The 12,993-nt window shown below is 37.3% G+C and overlaps 1 protein-coding gene across 8 annotated transcripts; it reads right to left on the bottom strand.

The window, feature by feature from the left end:
- Positions 1-2,220: 2,220 nt before the first annotated feature.
- On the bottom strand, positions 2,221-12,635 carry LOC137741088 (calcium-transporting ATPase 9, plasma membrane-type). 8 transcript variants are annotated; one of them, XM_088699759.1, is made up of 34 exons: positions 12,404-12,635; positions 11,844-12,171; positions 10,650-10,766; positions 10,529-10,568; positions 9,905-10,020; positions 9,689-9,820; positions 9,500-9,589; positions 9,283-9,352; positions 9,104-9,174; positions 8,940-9,023; positions 8,760-8,837; positions 8,611-8,682; positions 8,328-8,411; positions 8,137-8,219; positions 7,941-8,049; positions 7,807-7,862; positions 7,645-7,687; positions 7,392-7,475; positions 7,103-7,240; positions 6,907-6,969; positions 6,721-6,819; positions 6,276-6,386; positions 5,386-5,553; positions 5,095-5,154; positions 4,778-4,942; positions 4,514-4,630; positions 4,236-4,334; positions 4,011-4,148; positions 3,737-3,837; positions 3,566-3,611; positions 3,315-3,449; positions 3,095-3,202; positions 2,927-3,018; positions 2,221-2,801 (listed from the first exon to the last, which is right to left on the bottom strand). In XM_088699759.1, exons 2-34 carry the CDS (start codon positions 12,063-12,065, stop codon positions 2,690-2,692), a joined length of 3,303 nt encoding a protein of 1,100 aa, XP_088555885.1. In that variant the 5' UTR covers positions 12,066-12,171; positions 12,404-12,635; the 3' UTR covers positions 2,221-2,689. The 8 variants fall into 8 exon arrangements, with proteins under 8 accessions (XP_088555885.1, XP_068336995.2, XP_088555887.1 ...); XM_068480894.2 differs by having other exon boundaries at positions 6,907-6,972; positions 11,844-12,151; positions 12,404-12,591; XM_088699761.1 differs by having other exon boundaries at positions 11,844-12,151; positions 12,404-12,586.
- Positions 12,636-12,993: the final 358 nt, after the last annotated feature.

Below are 12,993 nucleotides of genomic sequence, written 5' to 3' on the forward strand. Positions count from 1 at the left end.
ATAGGACGGTTACGCCACTCTCATTTGCAGTGATACTTTGTATATTGAGAGATTATACGAGTGAGACCTGTTCTACCTGACTATTTAGTTGGTCAGGCTACCTATCCAAGTTTCTCTCTATTGTATAGCCATTGGGCTTCCATCTTAATTTGCTAAAAGCTCAAGGAGAGGATAATCGAATACACAGTGGAGTTGTAATTCTAATAGTTAAGTCTGTTTAACCCTGTATTTGAATTATTGTGTTGATTCTCTTTCTCCAAAATCGCTTGTATAAAAACGCACAATAGCATAGGTTTGTGGGACGTTTTATAGGAGTCAATGCTACAACATAAAAGCTTTGAGATTTTCTTTTAAAACAGATATTAAAGTTAATAGAAATAATTGAAATAATGTAGACTTTGAGTGAAAAATAAATGGTAAAACCCTAACACCCTAACAATTCATATGGAAATCTTAAAAAATAATGAATTTATGCCTTCCCTTGCCTTCAATCAAATCCATCCCTAAATTTTTGAAAGTTTGACAAAAGAAAGTAGCCGTTATATTTTTTTCCAATATTAGACAAATTTACCACCCTAAGCCTTCGTGATTGAATTCGAAATATTCAAACGGATCTATGAACACCTAATATATATTGGAAACAAAATCACTCAGAAATATGTGATTTCCTCGAAAATTTGAGAAGCAAAATCTTTTGGTTAGATTGTAAAGAATCTGTGGTAATATCTAAATATGATTTCCAATAATCCAACGAGATGTGCAGCTTGCAGGTTTTTGAGAAGAAGATGCCCTCAAGATTGTGTTTTGGCCCCCTATTTTCCCTCCTCCAATCCAGAGAGATTTGCTTGTGTTCATAAGATCTTTGGTGCCGGCAACATTACCAAAATGTTAGAGGTAAACAATTAATTAAGATATTGCTCATCATTAATTAAGTAGCATTTGTCCTAAACTGCGGCGAGGTTGGGATTTGAACTCGGATGCATGAGGAGAGAACATCTACTCTAGCCAATGCCGCTACACTCTTGCATGTTCATCACACGGAGGAAGACTTTCTTATGGCCAATTGCATAAAACCTTCTTTTTTTATCGGTGGAATAAGGGAAATTCGAACTAGGGACCTTTCTAAACATGTATACGAGAAACGTATACATGTATTTTCCTCACTACCTTAACTCCAAAGTTTTGTCGAAAATATAGAAATAATTGATATCCTTGTTCTTATTTTTCGGACATACGAGTGTACCGAGTTTGTGTATAATCATAAATAATCGTCGAATTGTATTGTAAATGCAGCAACTTCCAGTCCATTTAAGAGAAGCAGCAGCAGACTCCATGTTTTACGAGGCATCGTTACGCGTTGAAGACCCAGTTTATGGATGTGTTAGAATTATTTCTCAGCTGCAACACCATATATTGGAGGCTCAATCCGAGATACTCAAGACAAACGGTCAAATAGCATCCTACATTGCACAACAGCAACTGCAGCAGCAGCAGCAAAATGTTGTTGATGGTGCAAGTTACCAGCAAGACATGCAGATCAGTGAATATTTGGGGGTTGGCTCGGACGTGCAAACTTTAGCAAATGACTCTTACTTTCATCCATAAAGATGGGCAAATCTTTACAGACTTGGGCTATGCCAGTTAGCGAGGGTAGTGTGCCAACTACTTGCATTTAAGTTCAAATTCTTCTCCCTAGGGATTAGAATAGCATAGAATATCGTTTTTGTCAGAACAAATGGATGAGCTTATTTTGTTTAGTCCAATGATTGATAAAATTTGTTTTAGATAAATAAAGAATTTTATTATTATAATTTTAGTTTTCCAAACGAATGACGAATTTTATTAAATTTGAATAAAAACGTTTACATTAGATCCCGAGGTATTACTGATACATAATGCGAAGGTGAGATTTAATAGTTTATACTAACTAATCACTCTCAAAGTATTTGATCCACAATTTCTTTTATTAAATATGAGCATATTTTCTCTATTAATTCGTTTTCAAAATCCCGAAAGCAAGCGCACAACATTGGTCAAGAAGATTTGAAAATGTTGAGATTAGTCTTCTAATCGTGTTTATTAACGATGAACTAATTGGATTTAAAAAAAAAAAAATACTATCTTCAGTTGAAATGTTGAATGGTACTTTCTTCTGAGTGCAAAAGCAATTTCCAAAGAGTAAGATTTTGAAGTGAAAATTCGAAAAAAATTACTCCAAACTTGGACAGTAACAGCTTTCTATTTACACTATGCTAATAAATTACACAGCAATTTACTACTTGGATATACAAATCTGTGACGAGTAAACTGTTACACAGAAATGCTATAGAAAATAGTGGTAAGGAAGGACATGCCATACTATAACCATCCATATACGCCGGAATAAAGATTTTCAGGCGAAAACAGAATGATAGATCGCTATTCTCTTGTGCCCTGAGAAACGAGGAGGGGGTAAAACCAAAAAGGGCATACCCACGAGAAGGATTTAAGCCGTCTTTGGCCAAATGCATATCCTCCTAGTTTGACAGATCAAAAGAGCTGCGTTCTGAGAACGAGAATCATCAGTTTCCTCATTTATTTCTCATAGTAAGAAGAAACTCGGATGACTAGTGTGATCTTCCAAAGGTGTTGTGAAAATTGATGGTTTGATAGCATGTACATGTACAGAACATAACTAGGGAGATGAGCATTAGGTATTACGATTACGAGAATTTCTGCACCGCTGAATAGGGCGACTGAAGTACTGGGAAAACGGAGTCTTTGGGACCGGAATTAGTTTTCCAATAACAGCAAGAGGCCAACTATCGGAAAATAAAGGCAGTTAAGTTACTAAGATTTCTAAACAAAAATAACTGGCATGTTTTATTAAACGTTAGCCAAACTTTAGCCAGTTAGAAAAACATAAGCATTGTTCAAGTTAACTTACCTGACAATGGCAATTCCCAAGCATATGAGCCATTGCTGCCATGATAGCCTCACTGTTTTTGTAAATTTTCCGAGGAACATAACGATGATTATCTGAAAATGGAGTTAAACTCAGTAATTGTATATGGGAAGAACCTGAAACCAGAATATAAATGCAGTGGCCTCTCACCTGAAGTACCAATGTAATTCCTATTATTCCCATGAAGAGGTAGTTTTTGGTCACTCCGCGGAACACATTTATTTCTTCAGGTTTTCGAGCATTGAACTCATTGAAAATCTGTTGAAAGTCAAGATAGGCGTTGGAACAAATAATAAATCCAGCTTAACTAAACAACTGAAATGACTCCTAATCGTAATATCACATAACCATTTTTAAGTCCTATACTTACTTGGCAAAAGACGAATGCATTGAATATGAGAGTATTCTTCACACCAATGGCATGCTTTTGGTCATCCTGCTGCAGACCAAGAATGCGATTTCCCATAAAGTTGAGGACAAGGAGGACGGTAACTTGATACATAGCCTGTGCCAAGTAAAAATGATGAAATTAGAGAACAGAGTCATACAATGTTAATATATGATGCTTCAACTGCGATGTTAGTAAAAGTGCAAAACGATAATCCAACAGAGAGGAGGTACCTGAACGAGTAGGTTCCTCCACATGATGTTCGTTATAAGAGGTGCCCTAAGAAACAAATATCAGATTATTACTTCACTTCGACAAAATCTAGAATATGACAAAATTTAACTTTGAATAGTATCCAATTCAGGTTGTTAAGAGCATTGCTAGCTAATGACACTATCTCACACCTTCGGCCAACTGGTGTTCTCTGCATAAGGTTGTCTGTAGGTGGTTCGGTAGCCAATGCAAGTGCTCCTAGAGTATCCATGATCAAGTTAACCCACAGAAGCTGTACGAAGAACATGAAATAAATTATTAGAACCACAATGTACAAAGGAAGATGACAGAAAAGAAATGTGCCGTAAAACTCTTTCACTAATTTTTCTTCTGGCTTCATATTCCAAATTGTGCGAGAGAGAGAGAGAGAGAGAGAGAGAGAGAGAGAGAGAGAGAGAGAGAGACCTGTACTGCATTTAACGGAACACTACCAGAAGAGATTGCGGCCACAACATTAATTACAAGAGCGGCAACATTAACAGTAAGTTGAAATTGGATAAATTTCTGAATATTTGCATACACAGAACGTCCCCAGCGAACAACCTACATAATGTACAGAGAGACATTCAGAATAGACAAAAATCACCACCCTAACCTCATTATTGTTTTACATTAAGTAGACTTACTCACCTTTACAACAGAGGCAAAATTGTCATCCAAGATAACGATATCCGAACTTTCTTTTGCAACTTCAGTTCCTTGAATGCCCATAGAAAGACCAATATCTGCCTAAAATACAAAATGGTAAGATCTGATCAACTATAACAAGGAAAAAAACATGACCTACAAGAAGGGATGTTATCAAGGGGAGAATTTTGCTAAAAGGACTGGTTATCAGGAAGTTTAAAACTAAGAAGACATGAAATCGCCAACCACATGAACTTATTAAATTCACAAAGATGACAAACCTCATGAAGTGCCGGAGCATCATTAGTGCCATCTCCTGTTACTGCAACAACTTCACCCCCCTTACGTAATGCTTGCACAAGCAACAACTTGTCATTAGGGGAAGATCTGCCCATTACCTATGCAACACCGTAATAAAAAGTTCATTACCATTTGGTACAATCCGAGACATGCAATCTAGAAATAACAGAATTAGCAAGAGAAACAGACTGAAGATTTAAAGCTCAATACATATTATAAAAATTTCCATAATGTAGGAACCATACTGTTATTTTCTTGGCAGTTTGTTCCCTTTCCCTTTCAGACAATTCACGGAATGTTTTTCCTTCGATTATAGTAGGCTCAGTTGCATCTTTGAGTGAAGGTAGTATTCCACACTCTAACGCGATGGCTTTTGCTGTTTGAAGATTGTCTCCAGTGACCATGCGTACCTACAGGTTCACAAAAACGAGATTCATCAGGTCATTTTCCAGACTTGAGAACCATAATATAAAATGTTTTACCATGTAAATAAGTATACATCATTATGTTTGCAGAAGTGTAACATAGATCAAGATGTTATAAAATCAATGGGGAAAGTTACCTTAACACCAGCTTCCGTGCATAGTTTCACTGCATCTTTGACACCAGGGCGACAAGGATCCTACTCACCAACATACATATAACATATTAGCTAGGAAGAAATACTTTAAATCAAAAGCAAGGCCTAAGAAAATGGTACTGTCATGCCATAGGCCATCAAACAGATACGCAACAGTTGCTCTAAATAAATAACTGCAATAGTTGGGAATTTATTTTGTCCATGTGTGTGCAGATGAGAAATTAAACGGCAAGAAAAATAATCCAGTATCATGAGACTTGTTCTTGGACGCACCTTTATACCAACAATAGCAAGCAGGACAAGGTCATCTTCTGGTAAAGCCCATTGACTTAATTGCTCTTCATCAGTAGGAACTTTGTCCAATTCATATGGTCTGTATGCAATGGCAACACACCGCAAACTGCGTTCTGCCATGTCATCAATAGCCGTCTTGAAAAACTCCTGCAAAAGATATAACAAGATATCATAACCAAATTTCACAGGATAATGTCAAGAGACAAAAATATTTCTCATTTTTCTAAGAGAAACCTATGTATCCAATCAATGATACTAAGGGCCCATTGGGATTGAAGGAAAAATATATAGAAATTCCACATGTACATTTTACTATTCAAGAAGAGGTGTAGTTATTGGCATAATGCTATCTTGCAATCCTCACTGCACAATTTTTTCCCTGTGTTTTTGTTAATTTGGACTGCATGATGATCTTTTTGGAGTGCCAATAACAGCTCCCTTCAAGAAAACGAGGATATATGAAATAACGATTGTCCACTCTTCTTTTTCGTGAAAAAACCCACATGCAAATTTTCATGACGGGCGTTCATTTCTACGCCCAAGGGGGTAACATGTGGATTTTCTGAACATACGAGCAACATATTTCAAAGCACAACTAAGCAATTTACATGCAATCCAATACCCTTATTCCGGATCTTCCATCCAAATGGACCCTAAGAGTTTTGTGCGTATCAATTCTCATCATTACCAAGAGCAGAAGTGCCAGATATAGCGCGTACTCTCATACATAACTTCCTTGAGTATGTTCATTTAAATTAAGGAGAAATTCCGCTTGTTCGTAGATTTTATTTTCGCAAAATCTTTCAGAATATGTGTTTTTTTATATGTTAAGATTTTCTGATTATGTTTTTATGGCTCGTGTTCCCAACCTTGTCATCTTCAATATTCTGCGAGCAACCGTCTGAGTCAAGATATTCTGTGCACGAGGCTAAAACTATCTCCGCTGCTCCTTTCCAATGTATATGAACTTTAGAGTCAGCCTGTCATGAAAAGAAAGAAAGTGAAGAAATAACATTATCACGCGATTACTCAGGCAACGAAAGAGAAGCTGCGCACAGAAAAGATTGAAGTAGCTCTATGGAGGTATTATCATGTATGTCTCACTATATAAGTATATTAATCTTGCATTCAAAAATACAGTAATGATTTCCAGATGAAAAATGCAGTGGGTTATCACCTTCCACTGGATATATAAAGTTATGCACCACGTGAGGCTTTCTAGATGGACTAAAGGCATCTTACTATGCAGATCCCACTGGGTCTTAATCTTGTGATTCCGAAATTGAAAATTTACACCTTTAACTAATCAAGTACCTGTTTTAGTGCAACACCACCTCGCTTTTTCTCCGAGTTGAAAGGGAAAACATGAAGGACTGTAGACTCCAATCTGATAGCATCAAACTTCATCCCCAACTGCGATGCAGAATTTGATAACTTAGAAAATCTTCAAATATTGGAAAACAAGAGTACCAGAGTATGCTAAAGCACATTTAAATGAACCTTGAATGCCCATGAAAGTATAGCCTTTTCTGTAGGAGATCCAGAAATCTCGACTTCACCACCCTGCTAAATAAATTGATGTTTTGTGTTTAAATACTAACATTTAAAATTGAGAATACCATCAAAGCTCAACAGCTAAGGAAAACAATGTCATTCCTCCCTTAATGATGCTGTGACAACTAAAGAGAAATATTACCGTTGGCTCAAATACGTTGCCAGTGGTATTCTGCGCAACGCCCTCACTTAGGAGAGTGGAAACCAGCGGATGCAACTGTGAGGTATCATCTGGCGGATTTATCTTTTTTCTCCCAACATATGCCTCAACCACAGTCATCTGCATCATCATATATTTTTGTCAGTATTTCTATGTTACCAATATATTTTTCATATCGAAACAACTACATGATACTGAGGTTTCACATGTTGACCAATACCGTGCGTCCATAAATTGATGGAAATAAATTCAGTTTGAGCATAGAACACACCTGATTTAAAGTCAATGTCCCAGTTTTATCACTGCAAATTGTTGTTGCTGAGCCCATAGTTTCACACGCTGACAGTCTACGCACCTGCACATCTTTACTGTAAGAAACTAGTTTTTCCAAGATTTTTAAAAATCCATTTCCTAGTAGATGCACAAATATCACAAAAATGAAAACAGAACGATGTTCGACCAGTGAAAGCATTTACATTTAAGAAACCGAAAAACTTTTAATTAAAAAGAGCAAAGACACTTACCAATGCCTTATCTGCCATCATTTTCTTCATTGAGTATGCTAGCCTGTCACAGAATTGAAGACCAGATGCAACGTTGATAACACAAATGATAACTGTATTGGTATACTAGACTTAGATCCACTGTAATTGCAACCTGAAGCAAAAGTGGTGGATGCTACTTACGTCAAGGTAACGGCCAATGGTAGCCCTTCAGGCACTGCAACAACCACAATGGTGACCTGCATGGTTCTATAGTTTGTCAAAGAAAGGCCAACATATAATCCTTAAACCGAAATGCATCCAGAAGCTTCACTTACAGCAATGGTGAAAATTTTCACTGCTCCATCAAAAGTTTTGCTAATGCTAGTCTGACCAGCTTTAAACTGTACGTTTCCCTCTAGATCTTTTGTGTTTCCGGTAAAGTATCTAAAACATTAAATAAAAGTGAGGCTGATAAGATGACAAACAATTTATGTAATATAAAGTATAATTATTCAATGATCACAATGTTACCTGCCCCAAAGGACGGCTAGCACCAAAGCAGCCACTGAAAGCCCAACTATGCCTATAAAAGTTGCAACTCCATTCAACCGTACCTATCACAGATCACCGGAAGATAATATATCTTGAGCTGTAAATAATTAAAAAAAAAATATGGATTTCCTATAGATTAAACAACTATACTTGTGGAAAAATGCAAAAACCTGCAAAGGCGTTTCTTCACCAGTATCCTCTGAGATGCTCGCCATCAATAATCCCCATTCAGTATTGATTCCAACACCAGTTACCTACAGATAGCTGAAAAGGTGAAGCCGCCTGGTGGTACTGGTACTGACAGTCGCGTATTTCTTTAAGAAGAAAAAAGGAGACTAGGAACAAAGCATTATAGGGATAATTCCAGCATCAAAACAAATAGACATGAAACATTTGGTTTTTCAGTCAAGTTATGAAAAGTGCTGCACAATAAATTAATTGAAATTACTTTACCAGCATAGTACCCACTCCATCAGCCACTTTGCAACCTGACATTAAGAAAGGTGCTTTCTGATCCTTGTGAACCTGAAAGAGAGGCGCTTAAGAATCATATCGGTAATGATCATAATTGAATTAATGCAGGGTACTGTATAAGAACTCACAATCTTGCTTTCACCAGTCATGCTAGATTCATCAATAGCAAGTGAATGACCAGTGATTACGATTCCATCAGCAGGGACCTAAGTACAACAAGAACAACAACCAAGTACGAACAAAATAATTTGGTTACGAATTGTAAAATTAATTTCCAATAGAACAAATAAAACATTAAGTACACTCACTTGATCACCTATTCTGAGAGGTACAACATCACCAACCACAACATCAAATATTGAAATCGTTATTGATCTACCACCTCTCATGACCTATAGAAATTTTCAAATATATAGTCAATTCAGCATCCAAAGAGTAAATGTTAATATTCCAAATATGGAAGAGTGCACACCTCCAATTGTATATTTTGTTTTTCCGCATTTAGATTTTGGAACTGAAGAGATTGCCGATAATCACTAACAGCTGGCAAACAAACAAATTTAAAGAAAAGGAAAAAATTAGTCTCGTGCTTCCAAGATGAGTCTAACAGAAACAAGATCAAATCACAATTACAAATATCAATTCCAATACCTGTGACAACTATAACAAGAAACACAGCAAAGAAAATGCTTGCTCCGTCGTACCATCCTTCCTCCAAACCCTATGAGGATATCAAAAGAAAAAAGGTAGACAAAACTGTTTAAAAAAAAACATAGGAATACAAAGCACGCCCAGATAATTAGACAAACGAGCACCATTCAGTTACAGGTTAAATACAAGAATAGAGGATGCAAATGGTCGAGAATACCTCAGTTTTTAATCCGAGTGCCAATGACACCACTGCTGCGATGATCAAGATTATAAGAGTTAAGTCTTGCCAAGCTTCCCAAAGGAACCTCTGCAGGACAGCACAGGAATGAATTTCAGTTACTGCAACATGTTCCTGAATAAAACCAGAAAATAACAAAAAGTAACACCTTGTAATTAGATAATATACCCAGAAACTCCGCCCTTTTTTCCGAGGATATGTATTTGATCCAAACACTTCCTTTCGTTTTACCACATCCGGTTCATCTCCATGAATTCCCTTCTCCACGTTCGATTTTAGCAACGCTGATATGCCTTTAACCTAGTGAAATGATGATTGCATTATGTAAGTAGAGCACACAAAACATTACAAAAACAAGGAAAAATACAGTTGCAGATGACTTACCCCTCCATATTGCTGTAAAGCGATAATATTGTTCTCCCTGGTCAATGTAACAAGTTGGTCTAGTGCAATTCCGTAATCACCACTGGGAGTTGGGGGCGCAACTGTTGTGCCTATCCCTTTATCATCCGGGACAAAAGCAAATCATGCAAATAAGCAACTTGAATGGAATCTTCCGACAAGAGTGAAAGTAAAGCTAGAATTAATTATGTTGAAAGAAAATCTGAACTGTCCAACAATATAACACTAAAGTTATGGATCCAAAGTATATCGAGCCAGACAGAACACAACATCACTAATGCTTCCCCTTCACTGTAGCCCTACCTAAAAACCTAAACCGAATGTGAGTTTAGCACGGGCAAAACTAAAGAGAGTACAGAGTACAGAAAGAAGGTAAGTGATCAACATCATTTAGACAGCGGACCAGTATACAACGAGTTTGAGTACTGTATTAACTGACCATAAAAGGAAAAAGCTTCAGTGTCAATGAAATAAGCCCATAAATGTGTATGAGTCTAACACAACAAACGTTGACAAACTAAATACTGGAAAACCTGTGGATGAAATACGTAACCTTCATAAAATAGCACTGTAATTATAAATAACTGGAAGCTAGAGTGAACATACCAAGTTCCCGTTCTCCTGCCAATTTGAAAAGCAATGCTGCCTAATATGACAAGCAATCATCAGTCGAACAGACAAAAATTGTTCCAATTACTGAATAGTTACTTATTGTTTGAAATATTACTCGTATGACTTGTGCATGGGATCTAATCATCCGCCTCCTATTTTCTTTTTCTTCTTCCGCTTTCAAGTCCATAGTGTACCTGAACCGTCTGGAAGCATTTAACACTAATGCCGCTTGCTGCCAAGAAAGTGATAAGCAAGTGTAATTAGAACGATGATACAAAAATAATAATAATAATAATTACGACCAAAAAAAAGATTATCCCATTTCCGTAACCGTGTCAAAAACAAAAAAAATTGTTACATTGAAAGCTATGGAGCATAGATATGGATACGGATACGATAATACGACACGACACGGTAATACGGAAAATCTCTAAAAATTAAGATACGATACTTTATGGATGCGGCAAATAAAAATGTATATAGCAACAAAAATATACATTTTATAACATAATTCATCATTAAAATGAAGTACATTTGAGTCGTTAGAGAAGAAAAGTTCGAAATCTAATCCTCTTTAAACTGTAGATGAAGTGTGAGAGTCATATTCATGATTTTAATTAGAGGGAAGCTCTTTGTATTCAGCAACTTTCAATTATAGATGTCTCCTATTAATTTCCTCCTCCTCGTTATCTTTTTTGAAAGTGTAAATGTATCCTAAAAGCCAGATACGTGTATCCTAAAAGCCGGATACGTGTATCCTAAAAGCCGGATACGTGTATCCTAAATGTAGGATGCGCGTATCCATCCTGTCAAATTCATGTCCATCAACCAGGATAAGTGTCGGACGAGTATCCGAGAATATCAAACAATTATTGTATCTGATCAAGTATCAGATACGGGATACGGGACCAAACAAAAGTATCCGTGCATCATAGATCGAAAGGAATCGAACTTGAACCTATCCTACTGCTTTGAGCTAACCCAAAGGGCTTCCAAATCTTGCACATTGGTAATACATAACTTTGCGTATGAAAGTATGCGTAACGAGTGTAATGTACCCCATTACATTGCATCAATAGCATTGGCAATATTTTCTGGGATTGAAAAAAAAATTTGATTCGATTCGATGTCGATTCGTTTCCACTTCCAACGAACCAAAAACAACGCTAGCAAGCACGACATTGCATATTATACATAAATTTCAATGGCATTAAGTAATATGTGACTGATTTGAATCCACAAAAATGACATTGCTATTTGCAATGCAATCAGTGTAATGTGAATGAAATGGAATGCGTATAACACGTACCCTCCATCTCCTGAGCGCCTTGTGAGGCGCGTTCTTGGTGTGGGCAATGTCGAAGGGATCCGTCGGCATGTCGTTCGCCGCGGCAGCGTCGTCGTCGAACTCAGTCTCCAGTCCCACCCTCGCCCCTCCTCCCCCTGCCTCCATGTCGTGTTGGTTCTGCTCCGACAACGACGTTGGCAACAACCCGTTCGTGGAAGACGACGAACCACGTGACGCAGCCATCTCTCAATCGTCGTACGCTACGAAAAAAGAGTTTGCTCCTCCTCCCGCTCCTCCGTCCTTTTTATACTCGGCTCCGGGAGCGTTGTCTTGGGCCCACCCACGAAGTCTCCCAAATAAAACACAAAACAAAAAACCAAAATTCCCAAAAAATAAATAAAAAAACATGAAGCCAAAGCTGATTAACAACACGCCAACAACCGCACAACAAAAGAATCAACGTTTCTTTTCTGTTTCGTTTTTTTACCTTACTGGCGATGCTACTGTCTCTATTTTTCCGGCGAACAGCTATATAAATTTTACCGCGAATTCAGGAAGGTAAACCGGAAACGAGAGCTTACCTGTTCACGACTGGCTCTTCGCATCGTAGGCTGGAGGATAACGATAACCAGAGAAGGACCAGAAATTCTGATTTTATTTTATTTTATTTTTTAATTTTTGTGAGATGAGATGACCCATGACTGCTCTGAAGGGAAAGTTCGAGGAAGCTTCGTGCTGTTACTGCATGTGATGTGCATGAGCACGACAGGAAGAGAAGGACTTGCTGCCTATTTGTGTATATATATATTGCGCGGTTCATAAAAATCCACTACCATCTGTTTGCTGAGAAACCAATAATTCTTTTTCCGCGTGCAATGAAAAACACGATTATTTATTTAACAATGATGTTTGTGTTTAAGATACGTTTGTTGCATTAAATTATTTCAAATTTGATTAATTTTAGAGACAAAACTGAATTTTCTAGACATGAACTTAGAAGCATGAGGATAATGAAGGGTTTAGTAGGCCTGGCAATTTCTGACACGACCCGATAACCCGACACGACACGACACGAAATTAACAGGTGTTTGGGTCGACACGATAACGAATCGGGTCGTTATCGGGTAACCCGATAAGCACCTGTTAAGATAACGGGTTGGTTCGGGTATAC

Source organism: Pyrus communis, chromosome 9 (genome assembly GCF_041283825.1).
Source record: "Pyrus communis isolate YQ-2024b chromosome 9, ASM4128382v1, whole genome shotgun sequence".
NCBI classification, from domain to species: Eukaryota; Viridiplantae; Streptophyta; class Magnoliopsida; order Rosales; family Rosaceae; genus Pyrus; species Pyrus communis.

Coding starts and splice junctions, on each gene's coding strand:
- LOC137741088 (XM_068480894.2), bottom strand. CDS start 12,065: ATGGCTGCGTCACGTGGTTCGTCGTCTTCCACGAACGGGTTGTTGCCA. Junction 4,943..5,094: donor GCACGGAAGCTGGTGTTAAG/GTAACTTTCCCC, acceptor GTGAACCTGTAG/GTACGCATGGTCACTGGAGA. Junction 2,802..2,926: donor TTGGGAATTGCCATTGTCAG/GTAAGTTAACTT, acceptor ATTTTCCGATAG/TTGGCCTCTTGCTGTTATTG.